Source organism: Eleginops maclovinus, chromosome 20, assembly GCF_036324505.1.
Source record: "Eleginops maclovinus isolate JMC-PN-2008 ecotype Puerto Natales chromosome 20, JC_Emac_rtc_rv5, whole genome shotgun sequence".
Classification (NCBI taxonomy): domain Eukaryota; kingdom Metazoa; phylum Chordata; class Actinopteri; order Perciformes; family Eleginopidae; genus Eleginops; species Eleginops maclovinus.
In genome coordinates, this window is record NC_086368.1 from 6,549,081 (window position 1) to 6,577,061 (window position 27,981).

At 41.8% G+C, this 27,981-nt stretch overlaps 3 protein-coding genes across 6 annotated transcripts in view; 1 reads left to right on the top strand and 2 right to left on the bottom strand.

Annotated features, from left to right (window-relative positions):
• Window positions 1-10,458, top strand: part of ip6k1 (inositol hexakisphosphate kinase 1) — a 36,314-nt gene extending 25,856 nt beyond the window's left edge. For all 3 annotated transcript variants that reach the window (XM_063910296.1, XM_063910298.1, XM_063910297.1), the window contains 2 exons: window positions 618-851; window positions 1,398-10,458. In XM_063910296.1, coding sequence (XP_063766366.1) covers window positions 618-851; window positions 1,398-1,943 — 780 coding nt within the window. In that variant the 3' untranslated portion in view covers window positions 1,944-10,458. The remainder of the gene's footprint in view (window positions 1-617; window positions 852-1,397) is intronic.
• asb14a (ankyrin repeat and SOCS box containing 14a) lies at window positions 7,052-24,366 on the bottom strand. Of its 2 annotated transcripts, none has more exons than XM_063910294.1 (14): window positions 24,279-24,366; window positions 23,975-24,131; window positions 23,355-23,513; window positions 22,844-22,896; window positions 21,290-21,424; window positions 21,061-21,213; window positions 20,402-20,647; window positions 13,726-13,897; window positions 13,385-13,490; window positions 13,007-13,186; window positions 12,568-12,696; window positions 12,318-12,446; window positions 11,496-11,649; window positions 7,052-10,998 (listed from the first exon to the last, which is right to left on the bottom strand). In XM_063910294.1, the coding sequence occupies exons 2-14, from the start codon at window positions 24,043-24,045 to the stop codon at window positions 10,823-10,825; spliced, it is 1,863 nt and encodes a 620-aa protein (XP_063766364.1). In that variant the 5' UTR covers window positions 24,046-24,131; window positions 24,279-24,366; the 3' UTR covers window positions 7,052-10,822. The 2 variants fall into 2 exon arrangements, with proteins under 2 accessions (XP_063766364.1, XP_063766365.1); XM_063910295.1 differs by having other exon boundaries at window positions 23,355-23,507; window positions 23,975-24,155; window positions 24,279-24,320.
• A 1,236-nt stretch (window positions 24,367-25,602) lies between these two features.
• Window positions 25,603-27,977, bottom strand: rps23 (ribosomal protein S23). Its single transcript, XM_063911846.1, has 4 exons — window positions 27,878-27,977; window positions 26,526-26,685; window positions 26,081-26,201; window positions 25,603-25,791 (listed from the first exon to the last, which is right to left on the bottom strand). Exons 1-4 carry the CDS (start codon window positions 27,879-27,881, stop codon window positions 25,645-25,647), a joined length of 432 nt encoding a protein of 143 aa, XP_063767916.1. The 5' UTR covers window positions 27,882-27,977; the 3' UTR covers window positions 25,603-25,644.
• Window positions 27,978-27,981: the final 4 nt, after the last annotated feature.

A 27,981-nucleotide genomic window follows, 5' to 3' on the forward strand; every position in this document is an offset into this window, starting at 1 on the left:
TAAATAGGCTAACTAGTTTCAGTGGCAACATTTTTAACGCCACAGCTGCTTAGAAAACGCTTGTTCAAATAAAAATGTGTGTGTTACATACATACCTTGCATGCAAATCGCAGTGTTGTGCCTGGATTGTACTCTTAAAGTCTGTAAATGTGACATTTAGGAAGGTTTTGGAACGTTGACTATAAAATTAAATGCATTAAAAGCATAACAGGATAACGTCATCAGGATACAATATTCCCTTATTGTGACATAAAAAAAGACTTCATCAGATCACTGTTACATTACTAAAGTTTGAGATTACTATCAGGATGAACATTTTTCTAAAAACTGAAAAGAACATATTGTGTTTGTTGTAAAAGGATCAGATTTTGTTTCTGCTTTTTTAAACTGTAGTATGTGCTCATGTGTTGCACTCTTGGTGTGTAGGCTACTGCCTGAATAGGTTACTGATTTTTGTCACAGGTACCTAGTATTTGTAACGGAGCACATTTTTAAAGTAGCCCTTCTATCGCTGATTGAACAACTGAAGGCATCAAATATCTAGTCTTAAATAGGAACATTTGTCCCGATGCTGTCAGCAGGTGTTTGACTGTTCCCCCCTGTGTTTGTCCCTGCAGGTGTACCAGCTGAGCACCGGGCACTACCTCTGCAGGAACAAGTATTACGGCCGCGGCCTGTCAATCGAAGGCTTCCGCGAGGCGCTCTTCCAGTACATGCACAACGGGAAGGGTCTGAGGCAGGACCTCTTTGAGCCGATCCTGAATAAGCTGCGCAGCCTGAAGGAGGTGCTGGAGAGGCAGGCATCCTACCGCTTCTACTCCTCTTCCCTGCTCATCATCTATGAGGGAAAGGTGAGCCCAAGTTTTAGAGAGGACATATTCTGCTCATTTTCAGGATCAGATTTGTGTTTTGTGTCTCTACTGTGACATGTCTCCATGATTTCATGTTCAAAAAGCTCTTTATTTTTCTCATACTGTCTGTGCTGCAGCACCTCTTTTCACCCTCTGTCTGAAACCAGAGCCCAGTCTGCTCTGATTGATTAGCTGGTCGGCTCTGTTGTGATTGTCATCCACTTAGAGATGTCCCACCCCTTAGCCTATCACATACAATGTGTTGGAGGGTTAGCCAAAAGAAGCACGAGTTTCACATAGTGATGTCACTATGTTCAGGAAGTAGACAAAGTAGTCCAATGGAGGCTTTTCAGGCAGGGCGAGAGAAACACCCTCCCACTTTGGGATTTTAGCCTTTGCAGACCATTGACATCCAAGAAAACATATATAACACACTACTCTAAACTACACAAAATGTGAATGTCATAAATGAAAACTCTTCTGTGCAGCTCTCTGCTGGTGTTTTACATTTTTCATCGTGCTGATTCCTCCTGATTCTGTCTGTAGGAACCTGAGCATGCAATGTCCCACCAGAAGACTCCCGCGACCCCTGCGGAGCCCCACCGTGGCCCCGGCCCTCACGCTCCCCCGGCTCCAGACGCTCCCTGTGAAACGGATAAGAGCAAGAACCCAGTCCCGGGGCCTCCGTCCTCTCAGGGGACCGCTTCCTCTCAGGGACCTGGACTGATGGCCTCCCCCTCCCCTCGCCCCCCCCCACAGGCCCCACCCTCCAAGTCAGACTGCCACTCTTTTCTCCCCCCTCTCCCTTCGCCTCACCCTCATCCAGACTCCTCCTCCCCAGCTCCCAACTTAAGCTCCCTTCTTCCTCATCCTCCTCCTCCTCCTCCACCTCCTCTTCCTCCTCCTCCTCCGCCAGCCCCCCGGCAGCCACCCCCACTGGTGGACGTCCGTATGATCGACTTCGCCCACTCCACCTTTAAGGGTTTCCGCGGCGACACAGCGGTGCACGACGGGCCTGACCGGGGCTACGTGTTCGGACTGGAGAGCCTGGTCAAGATCTTGGAGAGCCTGCAGGACGACAACCTGCCGTAGCTCCCAACACACACACACACACACACACACACACACATGAGTTAGTTCAGATCGTCAATGCTATAAATGCACATACGGTTTAATGTAGGTACATTTCCTTTCTTCCGTAGTACTCCTGCCAATCCTCCCATCCTTTATTAGATACATGCCTCATCTACAGAGTGAGAGGCTTGTGCGCGATGATACAGACGGGTGTTGTTTGGTAGAAGGAAAGTAGTTCCTACATTAAACTGCTATCAACATGCTCTTTGGATTATCTTGAGGATCATGAGTTTCAAATATGTTTTTGGCACATTTAATGCCATCTAATTTCATTCCACTGGAGATGGGCAGACATCTCTATGGCTGGTCTCTCACATCCTAACACCAAAACTATCTGCATTGATTTATAGCACCACAGGTGAGATTTGTCCCCTTGCACTCGCAAATGGGTTTTTCTTCTCCACCGTGAAGCTTCACTGTGAGAGAGATGTATGTGTTTGACACCAGAGGGATATTTTAACATTTATCCGCCAACGAAGGAATGTCTCTTTGTGCTTTCCTTGAATCTGACTTTCTCAACTGGGTCGGAGCCAGTCCTGATTCAATAAAAGGGACAAGAAGTAGATGTAGGTCGCTGAATTTCAATGATGCCTTTTTTGTAGAAAACACACACAGAAATGACTATTCAAAGCGGATCATTTCTGTGTCTTAAAAGTTATTGTAGGGGGTCTTTAGAGTACAGAAAAAAACAAAGCAGATGAAAGTGAAAAACATGCTTCCTGTGTCAAACTCACGTAGGTTATTCTGCACAGTGAGGCTGAAACATCGAGTGAAACAACAAAAGTGAAACACACACACTTTTCATAATCATAATACCACTTTACACGTTGAAGGATGAGAGGACCATCCAAAAATGTCCTTATTCCCAAGGATAAAAACTTAAATTGGTCCTGATTAACATAGACACACACACACACACACACATCCTGGGAAAAGTTGTCTGTGGACAGAGTGTCCTCTGAGCGACCTATCAGCTGTATCCCAGGGGCCGACTACTGAACACTCACTTTGCGTCCTCCCCCTCACTCCCCTGACTCCTCCCCCCTTCTCACCCCACCTCCACTCCTCTCCGCTCCTCTTTCCCTACAGAAACCAAACCTGGACCGGTGAACAGACTCTTTCAGCGTTACCTCGACAACGCACTCCAAGCATCTGTTAAAGCAATAGATGGAGATGATAGACGGCAATGTTTTGTTTTTTTCCTTCAGCAGTGCAGAGGGCAGCATCGCCCCACAGGGAGAACGGGGATAAAGTATAAACATAGAAGTAGGCTTTAAGGAAAGGGTATAGATCATTTCTAAAAAAAAAACGCTGTGTGTCCGTTTTTGGGGCTTACGTCAAAAACGTTAGTAGTCGGTGTCCGTAAATCATCCTCTGGGTTTATTGTGTAATACTGAAAGCATAAGTGTCACTTTCCTAAATCTGGTCTGCTGATATTTTTCTTATTCTTAACAAATCCCATTGAAAATAAGACTCAAACCAGCAAGGGAATGATCCACTAACACCTATTGTGTATATCCAAATCCTCATCCATCTTCTTCTTCTCTGCCATTGAGGTCCAAATGATTAAAAACACACCAATAAGCCACACTGTTGCACTGGCTCACATGTCCATCATTACCTGCTACAAATACTCACTAGAGTAGCACCAATTGTCGATTAATCCCCTGCGGAAAATAGTGCTCAACAAATCTCCTCCTGTTTGAGTTAGGTTTGCTAACAACTACAATGACCAGCTGATTTAGGAGTCTTTTAAACGTGAGATTTAATGTAGTTTTTTTGTACTAAATTATTTTTGCTGGTATTTGATTTGTTTACCAAAGGAGGAGTGACTCTATCTGGGGACGTTGTGATTTATCATCGGCCCCTCAGACTCCAGTATCCCTTTCTTGACTTTGGAAACAGTAATATTCCTAAATGTCCCATTAATAGTTTTCCTTGAGTATTTATCTTCTTGGGGAGATGGAGTGGCTCGGTTGTGTGACATTTTTGTCTTTTATTTTTTTTAAATAAAAATAAAAATAAAAGCTTTAACAGCTTTCTGTCCATGTTGGCCTTTAATGGGAAAAAGCTACAGTGCAGCTACTAATTTCTGTCCCTATTCCTGTTTTTTCCAATATAAAAAGTTAACTTTAAGTTCCTACGTTTAGTTCAAAATGAATGAGGAGTGCTTAAAGTGCTCTGGGAAAAAATAAATAAAAGATGGAGACTTTGATTTGGCCAAAGTTGTGTTAACAATTTTTTATATTCTCCTTTTTATCTTCAATAACAACCAATGGGCTGTAGCACCACAGATAAAAAAAAGTCACTAAGTTTTAAGAGACAGACTAACACATTGTTGGTTTGGGACTTTTAATGGGATTTCTTGACTATAGAAAAATATAGAATAATACCAGCCTTATTCTTTAAGTTAGGCCTGTGTGATATGGTTGAATAACAAAAATATTTATTAAAAAAGAATATTTTTCTTACATATATTATATACATATATATATATATGTGTGATAAAATCACAATATTGAACCGCTGCGCAAAACAATACGAAATAATTAAGTCCATGTTCATTGTAAAGAATTGTTTTCCATAAAGAGAAAAAAACTACATTTACTCACCCCAGGTTTTTAAATTAGGGACTGCTTTGGAGTCTTTCATTTGTTAAACATGATGTGTTTAAATCATCATGAGGAGTTTAAGTTTTTGACTGATAATGTTGCCCAGTGTACCTGTGAGGCAAGTGAAAACTGGTGACGTATTTTTTCCCAAGTTGATCATTTTTTAAAGAAATTCGAAAAAATAATCCTCGACGAAACTTTTTTTTATATCTGTATTTCTTTTAAGCCTGAAGTTAAACATAAAAATAATCATCTTTTTTCATAATTTTATCACTTGCTTCTCAGTAAGTGTCAGCTACAAATAAAAATATATATGTTCCAGTGACGTGCGGTGAAGTTCATGGCTGGTGAGGCACTGACGTCATCACAATCAGATTTGAACTGGACTCACTAGCACCCCCTGCCATGAGGCAGGAGAACTGCGTGCCTCACCTAGTCTCTCTTCGCAGCGGTTTTGCTCAGCACAAGAGACACGTTACAGACATACAGTTGACAAAAAACACTGTATATTATATACACCAGCTAAAGTATGGAAATGAGTTAATATAGCCAGAGTGTTTGAACATTTTAATAGCGACATACAGACAGACAGCAGTTACAGTCTCACTGTATAGCATGTCAGCAGGTTGGTGCCTCACCGAGCAGCCGTTCTCAGTGTTTGAACGTGAATATGAAAATTCAGCGATTTTGGATCAAAATAATGTAAAACTGGTGAAATTAAAAGGAAAATAACTTTATAATACAAACAACTGGACAAATATGATCATTAAATTTATTTCTTCATTTTACTTTTCATGATGACGCCTCCCCTCACCGCACGTCACTGATATGTTCCTTATCTTTCTGTTATTGTCATCAGAATTGGGTATAATTCATTTAAAGATATCACCATCCTCTTATCTGATTGGTCCTGATGAGTCGGTGTTAGCCAATCACATTTGTCCATTTATGCTTCCGTCATCACGTTCCAGAGGCCGGCTGTGACGCAGCGCCGCCCCCTGCTGGAGAGCACCGGGAGCTGGAATAAGAGCGAGCAAATATGAATATTTTATTTTTGGTTTATCGAGGTGATAATTTATTTTTTTATTGTACCTTTTACCCATGTGTGTGGGTAAATGTTCTGTATTTTACATGTATCCCCCTTACCACCCACAAATGTATAAAATGTAAAGAAATTCAGAGACACAGTGTGTGAAATGTCAGAAATCCGCAGTATTATTTGAGTCTTTTTTTCTTTGCCGCTGCAGCTTCAGACAAAAAGCGGATTGTGTTTCATGAAGAAACTGTCGCAGTAAATCCAGACTTCAGCGCGCTCAGTGACCTCAACACTTCTGGAGTGTGTGAGTGTGTGAGTGAGTGAGTGAGTGAGTGAGTGAGTGAGTGAGTGAGTGAGTGAGTGAGAACAGGTAGACATCTTTAGTCTTTGGAGGAGCTGCATGCACATTAACGTCCTCCTGTTTGGGTCCGTTTCCACCACAGTGTCAAACATTTTTGGGTCTAAAGCGGTACCGGCCCTCGTGTCCTCAGATCATCATGGTGTCTCAACATGGATATTATAGCCTCAATGCTCGATCAGTTATTTAGCAGCAGTTTCTGCATCTGACATCATCCTGACTGTTTGTTAGAACAGTGAAAGTAAAGTGAGATTAAATCTTTCCGGAAGCTTTTGGGCTCGTGTTGTAATTTACTCAGACACGTCAAGTGAAGAAATCGCCAGATCAATGAAGCAAATGTTCCTCAGCCCAGTGTCCTCTTAATCCAACAGATTTACAAAACCTTCCATCGGCTTTATATTGTCACAAATCATCAAAATCAAGCGTATAGAGGAGCTAATTTCAGGATCTACTGTGCGCTAGAGGACATGTGAAGACTTATAGAATGAAAGCGTGTTTAAGATTATGAAGTTGTTTATAGTTTGAATAAACTGATTTGACAGAGGGACTGAGAGGGAAACTGGAGACAAACGGATACATGTATTCACAAATGAACACTTTTTACCCAAATATTCTTATCCTCGGTGATTTCAAGAAGATCAAGTAATACCAAAATAAAGATGCTTCCTGAAAAAAAAAATGGTAGATCAATGCTAGCTCCTTTTATTTATTTAGAAATTTGACAGTTTCAAAAATATATCATACACAAAATATATCATTTGAAATGGGTATTTGTGATATTTTTTCCCACAAATCACACAATAACTGTCCATTAGTAACAATATCTAACAATTCTTTTTGAATGAAAAATTCTTTAAAAAGTTATCTCATGAAGCTGTGAAAAATAGAAAATCTTACGTGACCACAACCCTTTTTATTCCACTACGACAAAAGTTACATTTTAAATCATGTTTTTCTGGGCTAGAATCAATCACCTACAGCTAATATATAATGTATATAACACATTAACATAACACATACACCACATTTTGGGGAAACAAAGTTTCTTTAAAAAAAAATAAAAAAATATTTAGAAATTGATCTTTTCAGGGGCCGAACAGACGTCACCTTTCAAACTGCAATTTAAACGACATTTCTATTAAACTTCTGAAAATGAAACGAAAGAAAATCACTCTTGTATACAGAGTTGATTTCAAGTACACCAAGTAACAGAGGGATGATTCAGTAATCCTTTACAATTAACATTAGCAGCAGCTAGTGCAGAGATGAGTCAAGTACTTCAACATCACAAATTAAAATGATAAATAAATAACCTTTGACCAAAAGGAATAGGGAACTAAATCAGAACCCTAAACCTCTAGAAAATGATTTCAACCAGTTTTGGGAAGAATTTTTCATGATCATATAAACAACATATATAAGTAAGAGAAAGTAAAATGTAACCAAAACAATGGCGCCTTTCATCTGGTAAATGATTAACATTAGCTTTAGAAAATGGATCACCAGAAAAACAAGAAAATCCCCTGCAACATGTTTTACAGATTTAAATAAAGACATCTCTTGACATTAAGCTAAAGACAATGAAATACGCCTTATTTCCTGAAAAAACACATTAACCCTTCTTTATCAGAAAAAACTGATTGAAAACATAAAAACTATTTGGCCTAAACATTTAAAACTGCTGCTGTTGGTGTAGCAAGGTAACAACGCTACATTCAGTTAATAGTTAGCAAGCTAAGCTAACTTTAGCACTCATTGTCAAATAAGACTATTTCAACAGCTTTAAAAAGCTATTCCTTGTCACATTATGTTTTTGTTCTTGTAAAACTATTGTATCTGTTTAATTTTTACAAGGAAAGACTCATGGTCAGTAGATGTAGTTGTTGGCTAACATACGTTTACTTAACAGTTTGCTTTCATTGAAAGGCTCAGACGAGACGTCACATGTCGTGTAGAGTGTGCGGTAATGTGTGGAGGAACATTTATATCTTCCCAAACAGTTAGTTTGAGTTGGTGCCTGGCTATACATTATGATCATCTTTATATTATTTAGTTTTAAACTGTGAGCGAGAAGACTACTGCAACTTAAAATAATTGAAGCACGACAGCAATAGTAAGATAGTAGTTATACATTAATATTCTGGGTTGCTGAATTGTTGTGCTCTCCATTGTTTTTGCTCTATAGTTCTTCAAAATGAAAACGTCATGTCCTTCTTTCGGCCCAAAAAAACAAAAATGATGAAGCAGACAGACAGGCATAGACACAGGAGGAACTGGAGATTGAGACCCAGAGGACTGGTTTGAAAGTGAGGGCACAGAGCAGTGAGCGACAGATCAAGAGTCACATTTATTTGGTTTATATTTCTCCACAGATATCAGCAAATGTAAAGAAGAGCCAGCAATGCAGCCAAAGCTTAAAATAGTTTCCAAGGACCTTGATGGGGGACCGGAAAAGGAGTACTCTCAACTGTTGGACTCTGCATACTGTTATGCCAGCAGACATCTTAGCCCTCCTAAAATCACATGCACAGTTTTTGATTCACCTTCCGGATTCAAAAACTTGACGAAAACAACGTACAAAGTGGGGGGATTTGCAATCCATGCCAGATCTGAAAGGCACAAACAAGCTATGATTGCATGGAAGGCCCATCAGAAAGCTGTAACAAATAATGCAACACTGGCAAATGTTCTTAACAAATTATATAATAAACACATTAGAGAAAACCGGGAATATATAAAAACTATAGGGGAAGTGCTGTTACTTACTGCAACACAAAACATAGCCTGAAGAGGACACCATGAGTCTGCAGGCTCGGCTAATCAAGGGAACTTCAATGCAATTCTAGAGACAATTGCTAACCTTGACAAAGGTAGTAAGAAAATCAAGTAGAAACATTCAGAATTAAGTTCTGGGTTCAAAGTGAGACACAGTAAAGTCTTTAGCATCTTGGCAGATGAAACAAAAGAACAGACTTCTCTAGTACTCAGGTACTCAGGTACTACTTCAATGGCGCTATCAAGGAGAGTTTTTCTGCATTTTCAGCTACGAAAACAATTCACATATTGGAAAGTTACTGTCTTGATTACAAAAACAACCTTGTAGCATATGATGGGGCTGCCATCACGAGTGGTAAACACTCAGGGGTCTAGGCTAGAATCAGAGAGTAAGCTAAATATGCCTTTTACATTCATTGCAATGCTCACTGTCTAAATTTAGTTTTGGTAGATGCAGTCAAAGCTGTCCCAGAAGCAGAGCAGATGTACGAAAGTGCACTAAGAGAACTCCAACAATTAAGTGACAGCAGATGGGCATGCAGGTTAATATATCTTCGTAATATTATGGATAGATTGCCCGCCCTTAAGAGAGTACTGCAAGACATATCCCAAGAATGCAATGGTGAGAGATCTATTGAGGCGTGTGGTCTGCTTTCAGTCGGATCTTGAACTCATTGTGCATCTTGTAAAACTGCGTGTTGGGAGAAACAAAAACTTCTCTCCGATATGTTACAATCTTCATCACTTGACTTTTCAAAAGTTGTTGATTAAGTTGAATCTTTAGTTCAAACATTAATTAGTTTAATTAACTTGTGGAATTAAGTTTTGAACGTTTGTGAGCAAAGTGATACTGCAATACAGCCAGCAGCAAAACAACAGAAAAGACTTCGCTCTAAACTTGCTGAACACTGTGTACTGATTTCAGTTGGGCAGAGAGAGACAGATCCAGATAGACAGGTATCGTACAGCTTTTTTCAACCCTATCATTGATCAGATGATACATGAGCTTAATAAATGGTTTTCAAAGACAAACTGTGACTTAATGAATACAATCCAAGCTCTTGACCCAAAAAGTGATGACTTTTTGCTCAATTGTATTATGAAAAAATTAATGACTTGGGGCATGAAATACATCACTTCAGCATAAGTTTGGAAAGGAAAATACAGACTGGGATGCAGAGACCCAGTCGTACAGTAGAGATGGTTCAGTTCATTGAGCCTTATGAAGAAGTGTTTTTGAGCTCTTCAGACTCTGCAAGAGAGCGACCCCAGTCAGTTCTCCTACTTGTGAGCAAAGATTTTCCACTGAAGTTGGTCAAAACTTTTCTCAGATCCACCCTGATTGATGAGAGGCTGATCAATCTTGGTGTGCTAAGTTTTGAGTCAAGGAGGTCAAAGGCGTTTAATCATGACTCATTTGTTTATTGGTTAGCCAAAAATCCCCAAAACCGCAGGTTATTGTTGCTGTAATATGAAATTAGAAAAACTTTAGCCAGGGATGCAGAGACCCTGATGTACATTAGAGATTGTTAATTGCCTGATATTCATGTTCCAGCTCATATTGTTTGTGTAATCTAATACAATTGTAACTAAGTTACTAAAAGAAGTACTGAAACAAAGAACTGTAACTTAAAGTTACTGAAATAAATACCTGTACAGAAACAAATACCAATTACGGTATTTTATGTTTTATACTGTCTTTGTCGTTCTTTGCTCGTTTATTTTACCCCCTCACAAAATAACTGGCCCCAGCCGGGCCCCCCAAGAACCACCACTGTACCAACGGCTGCAACTGTGACAACTGCAACGTTATTTAAAATGACCTATAACCTTAACTTTCTACAGAACCCGTAAAGGGACATGGGGAAATAAAAAATAAAAAAATGTTTCCCGTGCTCCACGCGAAAGTTTCTCGTGCTGATAAATCCCAAAAATTACCGAGCACGAGAACAATTTAAGTTTTTTTTTATTTCCCCATGTCCCTTTACGGGTTCCGTAACTTTTTATTTTCTGTTTGTTTTATGAGTTATAAAGACAAAAAAAGTGTATTTCCCCGTCAGCGCGGCGTGCTGCTCTGGCGGCCATACAGGTCGTACTCCCGGTAAAGGATGTAGTCCTTCAGGCGCTCCGGCACCGGCAGGAAGCTCATGAAGACCGGCGAACGGAGGCGAAGGCGCCCGAGACAACAACGCACCTGCAGCCGGCAGAGGTGCTGCAGACAGCGGGCATTTTCTGGAGAGGAAGAGGAGTAGAAGCAGAAATCATCGAGAAATATGAATGTAGATGGTTTTATTCTTGTTTGCAGGGAATAATGAAGTTTAATTTAGTCAAAATAAGCTGTTCGCCAAACTGATTTTCACATACAAGGACTGCTTTGGTGTATAATGGCATTCATAAGAGAAATTATAAAAGAAAAAAGAAAAAATATTGAATGAAAAATAATATTATAAAAACTTGAAGAAGTAGGAAAAAAGTAGTGTACAGGAAATCCATAAATCTATAAATACTAAAACTGGGTGTATTGGTGCATACATAGACAGTAAGAGAGCAGTGTTTAGCTTAACAAGCATTATTATTCTTCAGCTTCTTAAACGTGCTCCTCATTTCTTTAAATTATATCCCAAATGGTGTTTTTCTTGATGATATTTCAGAGTTATGTTAAGCTCTGTGCTGTAATGAATGGTTGTTGATGTTGTTTTTGATATTCTTTTGTGAGTAATCGAGTTTACCTTGCAGCCTGCAGATGTCCGGCCACTGCTTCTGCTCCATCACTGCCGCCTTCAGCTTGGAGCAAAGGGTCACATGATCCAGGTAATCCAACAGGACGAGCACCAGCTGACCTGAGAGGTGCTTCAGCCAGGAGACAGTGATCACCTCGCAGAACTGAACAAATGAGAGTTTTACACCTCAGTTTACGTATGAATGAGCTTCAGCCACTTTACACCATCCTTTACACTTTTAGGAAATGAATTAAGATTGAAATATTGACAGATCCATCATGTGACTTGAAGTGGGTGCAGGCAGGATCTTTTAATGATTTTTTCTAAGCTTTCCATGGTCAAGATTAGATTGTCCTCCCAATCTGTATTTTATCTGTATCTGTACTCTGTACTTGTTCATTTTCAGTTGATTATGAAGATTTAGGGGCATCTGGATCGTTTGGGTTGGACAGTTTGCCTATTTATTATAAACAAAAATATTTTCGATAATAATGTTCATCTTGTGCTCTCTGTATGCAATGGTTGCAACACTACTCATGGTAGTCAAATCAGGTCCCCAGGAATACAAATATGGCCACTTTATGGTTGGAGAATGTTCCGTACCTATTTTTTCACACTAACCTGACATTTTCTTATTATATTTTTCCTTTTTATATATTTATGTTTCTTTTACACATTTCTTACATTTATTTAAAAAATAAAAATAATATGTTTCTCTTATTTTAATTGCTCTGCCTGTGTTGATCTATTCACCATTATTCACCAACCAAAGCCAACGTGTTAGTTCCTAGTTATGTCAATGCTGCGTATAGACAGACATAAAGTCGTCACCATGGTGTCTTTGATGACGGTGTCGCTCCATCCCTCGTAGTCTTCAGGGATGTGGGAGCTGTTACCGTAGGGACAGTCAAAACAGCGTGCTACATCGTAACCATAGTTACACAGCATCCTAAGCATCACCTGACACACAAAACAGCAACATGTGTCAACTTAGTGTGTACAGTAGTGTGTAATTTGTTGACATCATACATTTAATTAAAGTCAATGTTTGAGTTGTTTCTGTGTAGGAGTGACAGGTTACCTCATCTTTAAGGGCGTACTGCAGTGCTGAGGGGAAGTGAGTTGTGTTTACTTTGCAGAAATAGTTGACGTTGGCTCCATACCTCAGCAACAGGTTGATCAACTCATAGTTGCCCACACGCAACGAAACCTTAAAGACAAAACAGTCACACTGAAACATCAACCAACATCGACATCACCGGTGGGACAACTTTTTTTCCGAACAGCAAATTCATCTGCAAAACCTGGCAATTTCACTGTAAATACAAGACTTAAAAAAGTTCCAGTCTGTAAAAAACCCTTTTAAACACAAACTGTTTTGTTAAACAAGCTTGATATGATTCAGTACTGCAGGAATGAGTCCAAAAATCAGGAAATTAGTCAGCATTTTAGCTAAAACATGTCATCCCTGGACACACACACACACACACACACACACACACACACACACACACACACACCTGCAGACATTTGATTGGGTCTTGGTTGGCCATGGCACCGGCCTCCAGCAGTAGTTTGGCTGACGGCACGTCATTATTCAAGACTGCAAAGAAGAGTGCTGACTTCCTTCCGTCGTCATAGCTACGCTGAACCCAGGGATGGAGCATGTCGTTGGGGTCAAACCCCTCATCCAGCAAGGCCTGATGGGAGTTTCAATGGAAGAGCAGTTAGTCTGCAAGAAATGATTTGGAAATATTTAGTTGAGTTATTATTTATTCTCACACACACACACACACACACACACACACACACACACACACACACACACACACACACACACACACACACACACACACACACACACACACACACACACACACACACACACACACACACACCTTGATGCAGTGTGCATGTCCGCCTGCAGCAGCAGAATGTAGTGGATTTATCCCACTGTCGTCCACTTCTCCCTTAGAAGTGACTGGAATCAGCTGATTTAAAACTCTGAGACACACACACACACACACACACACACACACACACACACACACACACACACACACACACACACACACACACACACACACACACACACACACACACACACACACACACACACACACACACACACACACACACGCACACACACACTTCATTCATCTGATTTTGCAGGTTTTATCTACTTGCAGAATAAAGAATACATGTTCTATTGTTCTGTGATGTAGTGTTTAACATTTACTGCAGGTGCCCTCTGTGTGCGGCGCGGTGGATCGGCATGTGTCCTGTGTTTTTGGCGACGTTGGCGTCGGCGCCGTATTCCAGCAGCAGACTGATGACAGCAGGGTCTCCAGACGCAGACGCCTCGTACAGGATGGACGCCTCGTCCTGCGCCTGGGACAGGACATCCGCCCCTGCAGGACCAAAATCAGAAGGGAAAAGTGAATTTTGAAAATACTTCCCTCATGTATGTCAACCTCAAATCGTAACAACTGCATGCATATTCTCATGAACTATGGCAGAATTGAAAAATAGTAGTTACCTGGATGTAACTCAGGTTCTATGAGTATGTGCTCCGCCCTCTAACGGGCTTCGCTATTGGTTTACCCTCTCGAGGCTCCGCCTCGGCACCTAAGAAAGATTGACTGTACTCTCCGCCCAATCAGCGGGTAGCATCCTCCCCTATAAAAGCCCAGTAACTGCGTTGCTCGTCTCCCTTGACATTCAGCAACAACAACTGGGAACAGCTGGGCTTGTAGTTAGAGGGCTCCGCACATACTCATAGAACTGGAGTTACATCCAGGTAATCAAGGATGGATTACTGCACGGGCCTACCGGGCCCAGGCCCAAGGGCCAAGGGGGCCCTGAAGCCCAAGCCTCTCCGCTACCATTTCAATATTGTTTCTACAACATTTGAATCGCGATATCTTATTGGGGCCCTAAAGCCATATAACACTGGTTATATTATGTAATATGTCTTAATAGGGCCCCTCCATCATATGCCACGGGCCCTGAACCATAGGTTGTGTGTGTTATTCATCCCAGATATCGGAAAAAGGCCCCTCAATCAGGTAGCATGGGGTAGGATATGTCATATAGGGCCCTGAAACCACAGGTTATGTTAGTCATCCCTAGTATCTGAAAGGGGCCTCTCAATGAAATAGCAAGGGGTATGATATGTAATATGTCTTAATAGGGCCCCTGAACCACAGGTTATGTTATTCACCCCTGATATCTGAAATGGGCCTCTCAATCAAATAACGTGGGGTATTAAATGTCACATGTCCTCCTCTATCTGCTTCATTAGTCCGCTGTCCACGGTACCTGCTCTCCGATGGTGCAGGAAAAGCATACAGGCCAGATGTATGGGCCCCTGATGTAGGGCCCCTCAATCATTTACCACCACGGGTTGTTATTCACCTCAGATATTAGTCAAATAACACTGATCTTACTCTCGTCTTCATATTATTATTATTAGTATTATTATTATTATTATTATTATTATTATTATTATTATTATATTAGCCAAGTGTTGCCTGAAAAAAAGCAAATTTAGCTAGTGGTCGGCTGGGAGAATCTGTGAGATTCCTAATTTGACAACCAAAACATTTTATGTTGTAAATATTATATATAAGCCTAGATATATAATAGATAAAATAAGAAAATATAAGCCGTGTGGTCTAGGAGACAGCTAGTCTGTTAGCTTACTGAATGTAATTAGTAGGCTATAGCTGGATGTGTCAATAGAGGGCGCTAGTTAGAAAACTTGACAGGCAGGTGAACGGTTACAATACGATTAAGTTAATGCAAGATGGAGCGGTAGGTATTAAGTGGAGCAGCTAAACGCAAGTTAAAAAAACTGAAAGATTTGAGAGAGGCTGAGATTTTAAATCAAGTTCCTAGAATTTTACATTTTTAAATAATTCCACTAGGGGGACAACAGCTAGATGTGATGAAGATGACAGACAGCTGGTCAGCATTAGCAGCAGCAGCAGTGATGTTATGCCAACAGAAGTGAGGGAGGAGGAGGATAATGAGGACAATGGGGAGGATAATGAGCAGACATATGGAGAGATAGCAACAGATGAACATGGTGAGGAGAGACATGGAGTGACAACAGCTAAATGTGATTAAGACAGATGACAGACAGCCAGTGAGCATTAGGAGCAGCAGCAGCAGTGATGTTATGTCAACAGAAGTGGGGGAGGATGAGGACAATGAGGACACATATTGAGGGATAACAGGGGGACATGGTGAGGAGAGACAGCCAGGTAGCAGCAGTAGCAGCGACAGCAGCAGTGTTATGCCAGCTGAAGCTGGGAAGGAGGAGGAGAACATGACAGTAGATTTGGAGGGGGACCAAAGGCATATTGCCTCTGCTAGCATTGTAGAGGAGTGCCAGTTACCATCTCTTAACGGGAGAGCGCAGCAAGGGGTGTCATCATGGTTTGAGACTGTTAATGACCCAGCTTGCTGGGGGGACACTCAAAGTGACAGGGCTAAAGAAGCTCTCATTGACAGAGGGGTCAAAGTGTTCAAAAACTGGAGTGCAAGTTATCCTGCCTCTGCAAGAGACAGTGGAATAGGTGGCAAGATTGGTGTTCTAACAAAAGACCAGCTCAAATGCATGTTGCCAAATGGCCAAGTCGTTGATAGAGACTGGATCACATATTCTCGGTCCACAGGAAATATTTACTGTTTTGCATGCAAATTGTTTTCGTCCAAATCACGTTCATTCGTCGCTTGTTATTCCGACTGGAAACATCCAGAGCGGATTGGCGAACATGAGAGAAGTGCGGAACATCTGGCCTGTATGATCGCCCTGCATCGTCGGACAACAGCAGCTACCGTTGACAGCGGACTGATGAAGCAGATAGAGGGAGAGAGGCAGTATTGGAGGGAGGTGCTCAGGAGAGTTGTCTCCGTTATCAAGTTCTTGGGGGAGAGAGGACTTGCATTTAGGGGACAAGATGAATTACTAGGCTCACCCCACAATGGGAATTACTTGGGCAATTTAGAATTGTTATCGCAGTTTGACTCGTTCTTGGCAGAGCACATCAGAAAGTTTGGGCAGAAGGGCCATGGCAGCTTCTCCTATTTATCCTCAACAGTCTGTGACGAGTTCATAGAACTCATGGGACAGAAAACAAGGCAAACTATTATGAAGGAATTACGTGATGCCAAGTATTTCTCTGTAATAGTTGACTCGACAACTGATTTATCCCACGTATAGACCAGCTTACGTTCATTTTTAGATTTGTGAGTGAAACAGGATGCATAATGGAGCGCTTTGTTGGATTTGAGCCCATCAATAGTCACAGAGGAGAAAGCTTAGCTGATTGTGTTATCTCAATGGTGCATCAACTTGGTCTAGATCTTGCAAACTGTCGTGGACAGTCGTATGATAATGCGAGTAATATGAGTGGCAAATATAACAGATTGCAAGCCTACCAAAAAAAAAAAGAATCCAATGATTCACTATGTCCCATGTGCAGCCCATTCTTTAAACCTGGTCGGAGTGAACAGTATTGATGGCTGTAGCGATGCAGTTGGCAATTATTTTGATTTTTTGCAGTCTTTGTACAAATTCGCCGCTGCCTCACCGCATCGCTGGGGCAAAGTATTCAGACATTCTAACGCTCGCATAGAGCTTACTTTGAAATCCTTCTCTAGCACATGCTGTAGCTGCCGAGCGGAGTCAACAAAGGCATTGTTGCAAAATTACCAGCAGTTGCACGAAAAGGTAAAGCTTTTTTCCACAGATATGGATGAAAAAAGGGAGACACGTTCAGAAGCACGTTCACTCAGTAAGCAGTTTGAAACATTGGAGATTGCGCTCATGGCCACGTTTTGGGATACAATATTGTCACGATTCCATGCAACTAGCGCTATTTTGCAGCGCAGCGATGTCTCACTTGAGTATGCAGTCAGAGCGCTGGAATCACTACGTGATTGGGTTGCTGCACAAAGGGATCTTTTTAACAATTTGAGAGGGCCGCATTGAGTGTGCCTGGTGTCAGCCAGGTGTACAAGTATGACATTTGTCGTCGAAAGAGACGCAAGGCTTTTGCTGACGAAACAGCAGGAGAGGGCATTGAGCTTGGTGAAAACGCACATTTCAAATAGAGACTTTCAATGTTGCCATTGACACACTCACACAGAGCCTCAGACACCGTCTGGAGGCATACAGGGACTTGTATGACTTGTTCAGTGCGCTTTTCTTCGAAAAGACTGAATCGGATGCCTCAGTGATGCAGAAGGCCAGTGTTCTGGCATCTGCCTACCCATCTGATATGGATGAATGTTTAGGCGATGAACTAATCCAACTGAGGTCATTCATCAAGGCTGGGGATGACACAAGCCCAAAAGGACTGCTCAGACTCATTTTGGATTATGCCCTTGAGTCTATGTTTCCGAACGTGTAGTATGCGCTTCGGTTATTCCTCACGTTATTCCTGTTATTCCTGTAACCAACTGCGAAGGTGAGCGATCATTCTCTCTCCTGGGTCGGATAAAAAATTAATTAAGGACGAAGATGAAACAAGAACGTCTCTCCTGGCTTTCTCTGATGGCCATCGAGAGTGAGCTGACCAAGTCATTGGACTTTAATGACATTGTCAATGCATTTGCGCAGCGCAAAGTCTGGAAGAGATGCGTTTAATGATAGCCTATTTAATAATGTTTAGCCTGTTTCACACAAACATATAGCCTACGTTTCAGATCATAACTTCTGTGTGATTGATTTGTTCAAAAGTGATGTTTCATGAATTAAAATGTATTTTTAGCGCAACCTTTGTACTGCTGCTGATTTGTGCGTGAGTGCGGAGTTGGGTTGTGTGCGGATGCGGCATTTGTGTGTTGGGGGGGGGGCCTTGTCTCGTCGTCTGGGCCCAGGGGCCCACGGACTCATAATCCGTCCCTGCAGGTAACTACTATTTCTATTTCGTATGTGTTCCCAGCTGAGCTCGAAACAACCCTGAACCCAACCAGGAATAAGAAAAGAGTTCCACAGCAATGCACCGATCGAGCACCGCCTGCCTGGGGGTCTCGCACCGGAATTGCAACCCCGTCAGAAGCTCTGACGAATACCAAAAAACGCACCTCAGTCTGCTCCAGACGAGGTCCCCCCAGACGGTGCCCCAAGCACCGAATGAGACACAGAATCAGCAGAATCAGTCATATCCCTGAGGTAGGACTGCACAAAGGTCGAAGTGGAAGACCAAGACGCAACTAGGCAGATGTCCTCCACTGAAACACCCCTCAGAAGCACCATTGCGGCAGAAATGCCCCTGGTGGAGTGTGCCCTGAGACCAGCAGGAGGAACACGGCCCTTCGCCTCGTAGCATCTGCGGATGGCATCGCAAATCCAGTGAGCGAGCCGCTGTGAAGACACAGGAGCTCCCTGAACCCGACCACCGTGGTAGACAAACAATCGGTCGGACCGTCTGAAAACCGCCGTGCGTCCGACATAGCAACAGACGGGACAAGGTGTGAAGGCGCTCCTCCTCTTCGTCCGCATGAGGAGGCGGACAGAACGCCCTAAGGTGAATCACCCTAGACCTGAATGAAGAAGTGATAACCTTCGGCCGAAAAGACGGATTCGGCCGCAACACCACCGACCCCGTCATCACTAATAGACATACAGGAGTGGTGCACAGACAAGTCGCATAAATCCCCCGCACTCTTGGCTGACATGAGGGCCAAAAGGAGCACCGTTTTCATCGATAAGATGTCAAGGTCTGCCTGATCCAACAACTCAAAAGGAGGACCAGTAAGACCGTCCAGCACCGTTTGCAGACCCCATAGAGGGACGAACCACCGCACACAGGAAGCGCTTCACTAGCGGGTGGCTGCTAACCGTGAACCGATCCAGACCATTGTGACCCGCCGTAATTGCTGCTGCAAAAACGCCTAAGGTAGATGCAGCACGACCACTGTCACACATGCCCTGCAGAAAGTCCAGGATACCCAGCATGGAGAAGGAGCACGGATCGAATTCCCTAGACTCACACCAGCCCGCAAACACCGCCAACGTGCTGTGTAAGCCCTAGAGGTGGACGGGGCCCCTGCATTCTGAATGGTGGAAACAACTGCAGCCGGAAGGCCCAAGCCCCTCAGTCTCAGCCTGCAAGTCGGACCAGGTCCGGGAACCATCTGGTGCTCGGATTCCCTGGAGCCACGGCAATAACGGACTGATGCTGCGTCCGGACTCGGTGAAGCAGCTGCATCATCAGGCGTGAGGGCGGGAAAGTGTACAATAGGCCGGTGGGCCAAACCTGGTGGACTAGTGCATTCACGCCCAAAGGAGGGCAGTCGTCTGCCCTCAGGGAGAACCAAAGAGGGCATTGAGTGCTGCTGCCATATCTGTTACTATGTCTGCGGATAGGCACCACTCCCCCACGAGAAAGCACACTCCATGGGGGTCGAGCGCCAACATGGGCGAGGCACAGGTGGAACAGACCGTGTGAGCATCCATGGGGAAAAAATAGTGAAAAAAACTGCGACAACAGATGGTGAAACGAAAATCGCAGGAAAAACGTCCAGTTCTCAAGTTGCTGAGTAAAAAAGGGAGACGAGCAAGCAACGCAGTTACTGGGGTTTTATAGGGGAGGATGCTACTATCTGATTGGGCAGAGAGTACAGTCAATCTTTCTCAGGTGCCGAGGCGGAGCCTCGAGAGTGTCCAATAGCGAAGCCCGTTAGAGGGCGGAGCACATACGAAATAGAAACAATCAAAGATAAGGCAGTTAAGGACACAGCTTGGTAAAGAGCTCCATATCTAAGAAGAAGTCTCTGTGATGAATACTAAATGTGATTTCAAATAGCATTACAATATTACAAATATATAATTAATACATATCACAACATTTGTGTTAGACTGATATTTTATATTTCGGATTACAGAGTGATCCCCTCACCTCTCCTCAGCAGAATCTCCATCACCTCCAGGTCTCCGTTCTGAGCAGCCAGAGCTAGCGGAGTGAGCCCGTAGTGGCTGCGGGGGTCTGGCCGCGCCCCGGCCTCCAGGAGTTTGGTAACCAGCTCCACGTTACCCAGCCGGGAGGCCTCGTGGAGTGGGCGGCGGCCGTGCAAGCCTTCCTTGTTCACGCAGGAGCCCTGATGGAGCAGCAGCTGCACCATTTCAGCGCGGCCTGAGCGGATTGCTACCGAAAGATACAGTAGTGAGTCCAACTAACATATTCTTTGTATGCTCCTTAGTAATTAAGTTAATCTACTCAAGTACTGTTCAATTGCACAAATTTCAGGTACTAATATGAGTATTGTCATGCTACGTTCTACTCCACTACAATTAAAATATTTACTAATATTACTAATGATATATATTTAATATTTTTATATTATAGTTTTGTTTTTCAATAAGTTGACTGACAGATAAATAACTGAGAACAATTTTCGATCTATTCGGGAAGTTCCAGGTTCTTTATGATTTTAAGTTAAAGAATCACTAGCAATTATTATTATATATACATACTTTTTGTATTTATTTTGCCACACAGTTGGCAAATGTGAAGTGTGAAAGCCTTTGAATCTTTAACAGTTTTTGAGGTCAGCCTACCTAAGAGCAGCGGCGAGTCCAGGTCACAGTCCTGAATGTCCGGCTTGGCTCCGTGTTGGAGGAGAAAGGATGCGTTTTCTATCAGACCTGCTTCTACTGCCAGGAGCAGAGGAGTCTGTCCTCGCAGAGTCCGACAGTCCACAGAGCCTGAAACTGCAGGACAGGGGGATCCGATACATCTTTGTTTCATTATCAGGGTCTTATGTCATTGCGTACCAAATATACAAACCTTTGAATGTGAGCTCCAGAATGTTTTGGTTTCTCTGAGCTGCAGCTTCGTGGAGAGGAGTCCATCCGCGGCTGTCTGTCTGTGAAAACCTGTCTGTCTGCTGGACACTGAGACCCTTCAAGAGCTTCTCATTACCTGCCAGGATGGAGACAGGAAATAGTTAATCTTCTGTCCCTTTTACAATACATACTGTATATGGGCCAAATAAAAAATAAACAACAGTCAAGAATATATCAAGGCTGCTTTCTATCAGAGTCTGCAACAAACAACACAGTTAAATGAATCTACATTTATGATTTTATTGGTAAATACTGCTGAATATCATTCATTGTTGAAATACACTGATCAGCCATAACATTATGACCACTGACAGGTGAGGCGAATAACATTGGTTATCTCATTAGAATGGCACCTGTCACTGGGTTGGATGTTTAATGTAGCAAGTGAACACTTGGTCTTCAAAAGTTGATGTGTTGGAAGCATGAAAAATGGTCAAGCCTAAGGATGTGAGCGACTTTGACAAGGACCAAATTGTGATGTCTAGACGACTCAGTCCGAGCATCTCCAAAACTGCAGCTCTTGTGGGGTGTCCCCGGTCTGCAACAGTCAGTACCTACCAAAAGTGGTCCAAAGAAAGAAAACCGGTGAATTATGGGCGGCCAAAGCTCATTGATGCGCATGGGGAGTGAAGACTGGCCTGTGTGGTTTGATCCAACAGAAGAGCTTCTGTAGCTCAAATTTCTGAAACACCTGTAGCGTATGGGGCTTTGTAGTCGCAGATCGGTCAAGGTGTCCAGGCAGACCTCTGTGTATCGCGGAAAGCTCCTACAATAGGCACGCGAGCATCAGAACTGGACCACGGAGCAATGAAAGAAGGTCGCCTGGTCTGATGGATCACGTTTTCTTTTACATCATCTGGATGGCCGGTTGCATGTATGTCACATACCTGGGGAAGACATGGCACCAGGGTGCACTATGGGAAGAAGACAAGCTGGCGGAGGCAGTGTGATGCTCTGGTCAATATTCTTCATGGAGACGGTATTCCCTAATGGCAGTGGCCTCTTTCAGCAGGATAATGTGCCCTTGCCACACTGCAGAAATGGTTCAGGAATGGTTTGAGGAACACAAGTTCAAGGTGTTGACTTTGCCTCCAAATTCCCCAGATCTCAATCCATCGAGCATCTGTGGGATGTGCTGGGTAAACAAGTCTGATCCATGGAGGCCCCACCTCACAACGTACAGGTCTTAGAGGATCTACTGCTAACGTCTTGGTGCCAGACACTACAGCACACCTTCAGAGGTCTAGTGGAGTCCAGGCCTCTCCGGGTCAGGGCGGTTTCGGCCGCAAAAATAGGGACCTACACAATATTAGGCAGGTGGTCATAATGTTATGGCTGATCAGTGTATAAACTATATTTGGACTTTAGAGCAAGCTATGTATTCATGTGTTATTGTCTACTCACCTTTAGCTCAACACCTGTGGTTTAAAGATTGTACGGGCAAAAACAATTCCTATTTTTCACTCTTATTCAAGCCTTGTATCCTCCCCCTCACCTTGTCTTATAGCAGTGAAGATTGCACTGCTGTCAGCGGACTCAGGCTCAGAGCTGCAAAAAGAAAGTTGCTGACTAAGTTCAATACTCAAAGTTTTGTTAAACTGAACAGGAAAAGTCATCTGGGATAGGGTTAGGAGAAAATAGGTACAAAAAGTAAAATAAATCAGGGAAACTCAGTTTAAAGTATCAAATCTGATGAGTCCCGAGGCTGCAGGTCCAAAATAATAGTGAATGCATCAATATAAATAATACTGTTGGTTAAATTAATAAAGTGTGATCAAATGTAACGCTTTTATGTACAAATACCTTCCAGTGTGAGTTCAAAGGGGCCTATTATGTGTTTGAGGGGTTTTCCCTTTCCTGTAGTGTGTTATATAGGTTTTTAGTGCATGTCAATGTTCTGCAAAATCCCTGTGTTCCCTCTAGAGGGAATTTCTGTCCCACACACTCGCAAAATAAAACCAAGCGTCAGGGTAATATTTGTGAGCTTTTCTTTCTTTTGAACTGACCTTTTGCTGGCTGGTGTTGTCGAACCTTGCTGTGTTTCCTTCTGTTTGTTGCTCTCCAGCAGACTTTGTTCAATCATGTACTGAGTCTCTGCATCGTCATCATCTTCATCATCTTCATATCTTACATACTCCATAACAACCACCAGAAGGGTCCTGGCCCTGTTCCAAAAGGGAACATTTTGTTAATATTTCACTGAACTTGTTAACATGCTTTCCCAATTAAAGTGATTCTGATTGTGGGATGTAAATTACTATTTAAATGTGTTACTTCAAATCAGTCACAACTTTAAAAAGCATGTTAAAGGTGCATGTTTAGGTGTGCTTACAGTCTAAATGCAATATCACTTGTTTAAACCCAACTGGGTACATTTAATGAACATCTTCCATCTTCAGTTGTGTAAAAGTATATTCTGCATACCCCATTCAATGTACTTTATATACTGTTCACTCTGTCTAGGGTAGTTTTGCTTATTATATATTGTAGCACTAAAATGACCAAATTTTAAGCAAACTGTCGTTGCAATTCACAAATACTGTACAAGGAAAAAAATGTATACAGCAGTACACAGATCAGTAAACAGATGGACTACCGAGATGTCTGTTTGTCTATGTTTCTTTACCTGTTGGTTTGCTGTTGTGTCGTTACTTTAGTTCCCTCTAATCGTCTGTGGACTTCCCGCAGATTCTTCATAAATCATCTAATGTTGTTGTTGTTGTTGTTGTTGTTGAAGATGGAGCAGGAGTGAGTGAAATAAGAGCTGTGTGTCTGCACACGATCTGTTAATGAATCCAAGTTCAACACTGAGATGAAATAGTGGAGAGCTGCCTACCTACAAATACATTTGATTCAAACACAGATTAAAGCATCTGTATTGGAATAAAAATACAAAAAGTTATTCTGCAGGGAAACAAGTAAATAATTACCTTCAATCCTCTTTGTTTCAGCAGTTCAGCTGCAGCACTCGGACTGGGGGGTTTAAGAGATCTGATACCTGTTACTATTTTTACCTCCTGCAGATAGTTTTATGCAGTGAGTTGATCAGCAGACAGTCAGCGTGACATGCTATGGCTGGATTTAACTGAGCAGTACAGTTACTTTGTTGCCTTTCGTATGCTTTTAAGATAAGACGCTTAGCACAGGCAAAAAATACATTTTCATGCACTTTTTTGTTATTTAGCTTCCATGACATGTCTTCTTTCACGTTCAAACTGAAGGAAAAATAGCATTCAAAAAACATTCAGGTAATTACTTATTTGATAATGTCTCCTTTTGATATTTAAAAAACATGTAATGAAAAATACAATTTATAAAAGTCTAAATGCAAATAGGGGATTAACAGGGAATGTTTCATGGAGAGATTTTTAATTTTTATTAAGAGAACACAAAAGTAGGTATGCAAATACAGACTGACATTGAGTAATCTTACGCCATTTTTCCAGATTAGTTTTGTGGTCAAAATGTCTGAATTTAACAGAAAAATCTATTTCATACTGCCTTTTAGTAGGTGATTTTTTTCAAATGTAATGTCCTCACTTAAGGTGGAACCAAATAAAGTGTTCACATTTTGTTTGAAAACCATGTCAAATTAGTTGCAGATGTATGTATTTCTTAAGTGGTTTGACCCCCTTGCTTTTGACTTTAAAGCACTGTTGCTGCCACTTGTATTTGTGCATAAATGCTTTAAAGAAAAATATGCATCGTTGCAATCCGTACGACAGATCCTATTTCAGGAGGCACTTTTTCATCCAACATGCATTGAACATTCAATATATTATAAGCAGGATCGTTTCCATTAATCTAATGCAATATAAAAAACATGCACAAGAAAAACCCACTACATTCAAGACTATTTTGTCCTTTTACTAATGTAGGTAGGAAGAGCAGTAAAATGGAGGACATTAATGAAGTCTCAGTGGTTTAGTGCACACTAAGCTATTTTAATGCAAATATAAAATGCATAATTAAATGAAATATTGAATTTTATTAAATCCACCATTGCTTTCCAACCGTGATGTCGAAATGACTATGAAAAGGGTCCATTAGGCAAACATTTCAGTATACAAATGTCCCAGTCCCTGCATGATCCCAATTTCTGCAATCTTATTATAGGCATAAGTGGTTAAATTACTTTTTGAAGATAGTTTTATTAAAAGGAATTTTTGGCAGTTTTTAGATAGTTTAATCTGTGGGCATTTGGAATAATTTTCATGCATGTGACATAACATTAAATAAAACACAAAACAGAAATGTCATTGAAAACGTGTTTATTTTATTTCCCGCATCTACTGTTTATGACCTGGGCCTCTCCTTCTTGCCTTTGTAAAGAGCCAGCAGGGATACGTTGGCAACCTTGACCACCTTAAAACGAACGCCAGGAATATCACCAACGGCGTGACCTTTACGTCCAAATCCTGCCACCAGAACCTCATCGTTCTCCTGCAGGATCAAAGAATAGCGAAAGGTCAGTGGAGAAAAATATTTGCATCTACCTATAGATTTAGAAAAAAATAAATATCAGGTTGAACTAGCTGTAGCTTCAAGACATTACAGCACAGGGGCTTCACAGAACCAAGTTGCATCTTTACATTTTTCTAAAGCTGTGACCAGGATTAAACTATTTTCTGTGGCTTTTTATTACTTCCTCTGAATACAATTAGTTTCACACTTTATTCTACCTTAATTTTTATGTTCGGCTGTTATTAAAGGACATTTACTGGGGCTTTACCTCGATGAAGTTGAGGCAACCGTCGTTGGGGACGAAAGCGGTGATCTTCTTGCCGTTCTTGATGAGCTGAACTCTCACACACTTCCTGATGGCAGAGTTGGGCTGCTTAGCCTCAACACCACTGCAGACAGAACACAAAAACACTTTTTTAACTCCCTGGAAGGAACACAAACATATTTTTATGTTTTACATATCCGTCCAGTTAATATCCTCTGCAATGCATTTTTTATAATCGCTGCTACTTGATGTGGATTCCTTTAAAGTTATTTTAATTTTTAAATGATTGGGTGATGCCAGCCATTAAAAAACATTCAAATAGCCACCATATTCTCCCCAACAAGCTCTCCAAGTAAAATGCTCATTACTCCACCTGAAGAGGTAAAGGTCAAAACATATCTTTGATCTTCAGCCATTTACATTTAAAATCGGGTCTTGTGGTACTCACACTTTCTCAAGAACAATGCCTTTGGCGTGGGAGGCCCCTCCGAAGGGGTTAGCCTTTAGGGCTGTGCCCAAATGGGCCTTCTTGTACTGTTTATCGTGCCATTTCTGCTCACGACGGTGGTTACGGAGCTTCCTGGCTGTGCGCAAACCACGACACTTTCCTGGAAGACAAAAAACCAGCAAAGAGTTACGTTAGGTCTTGTAGTTGTAAAAATTAAAAACACAACACTCCTGTCATTTTAAAAACATACAATGTTACAGCAGAAAAATAATTTCTAGACTGGTTTTTACTTATTTTCAAATGTCTAAAGGTATTCCCATTCCCAGTTAATCTCCTTACAAGACAACAGCCAATCAGAGAGTTAACTAACTGTTACAAAGAAACAAGTTGGAAACCAAAACGTCTGGAGCAAAACTGTGGAAACATCTAGTAGTTGAATGAAACACTTCTTATGGCTTTTAGCCTGGCTACAAAGGAAAAACATTGTTCTCACACGCAATACCCCTGCACACACACCTGTGCATATGTTAAAGCACCTTTAATATTTAAACCTTTGTGAAAAAGTGACATGGGAAACAGGTTGAAAATGAGTCTCATATCACTTTAAGAGTGCCTCTGGTCCATGCACATAAATGTTTTGAAAATGATATATAACATCACTGTCTTCTCCAAATGGGACTAGCTTTATCCTCATGTAACACCAGTTACACCGACATAAGTACAGAAAAAGGGTTAAAGTAGTGGGATGAAATTGCCAGTTTAGTCAGTAAAGCCGCTAGGAGAAGCTAAATAGATCTAGCTTAAGCCTCTACTTTTGACTGTTAATATACAACAACCAAACGTACACTCAAATAAATGTACGCTGCGCATCACATCCAAATATTCTCCCCAAAACTGGCTATTATTAAAACGGTACGGTACCAACTTAACAAACGCTACACGTTAACTTCGCGCAGTAATAGCATGAGGCAAACCAGGATAACAAACACGCAAACAAAGGCACTGTATTTACACGTACAATACATACGTCATATGGTAACATAAACCATCTGTGCGTTGTAATTTCCATTGGCTTATTTTAATAGTACAATACGTAAAGCAACAACAGTTAATGTTTAAAAAAAGAGGGACGTGTGCTATGCTAAGCTAACCTTGCTATCACGCCTGTTATGGCCGCTCCACGTTGCGTGGAAAAGACCCGGAAAACCTTCAGTTTTTTAATCGACTGTTGAGTTGTTTTTGTTAGTAAAACGTCGAAAACAGTTTGTAAGATATTCATATACGATATCGATGTGAAAAATCTCAGCAGTGGTCAGAATAAATGTGAGTTTAGGATGATGTTTGAGACGTACCCATGATTGCAGAAGCGAGCCTGGGATCGAAAGGAAGGACCCAGCATGCACCGGGGCAATGTCTAGTCTCAGGACCCCGGCAGGGTGTGGCTAAAGAAATGCCT

What these genes read in the sequence shown, in the direction of transcription:
- rps23 (XM_063911846.1), bottom strand. An exon ending in GGCATTGTTCTTGAGAAAGT is followed by an intron (nt 26,202 to 26,525) that starts GTGAGTACCACA and finishes TTCTGTCTGCAG; the next exon opens with TGGTGTTGAGGCTAAGCAGC. An exon ending in GTTGCCTCAACTTCATCGAG is followed by an intron (nt 25,792 to 26,080) that starts GTAAAGCCCCAG and finishes TTGATCCTGCAG; the next exon opens with GAGAACGATGAGGTTCTGGT.
- asb14a (XM_063910294.1), bottom strand. Translation starts at nt 24,045, where the DNA reads ATGAAGAATCTGCGGGAAGTCCACAGACGATTAGAGGGAACTAAAGTA. An exon ending in TCTGGAGCTCACATTCAAAG is followed by an intron (nt 21,214 to 21,289) that starts GTTTGTATATTT and finishes CCTGTCCTGCAG; the next exon opens with TTTCAGGCTCTGTGGACTGT. An exon ending in GGACTCGCCGCTGCTCTTAG is followed by an intron (nt 20,648 to 21,060) that starts GTAGGCTGACCT and finishes ATCTTTCGGTAG; the next exon opens with CAATCCGCTCAGGCCGCGCT.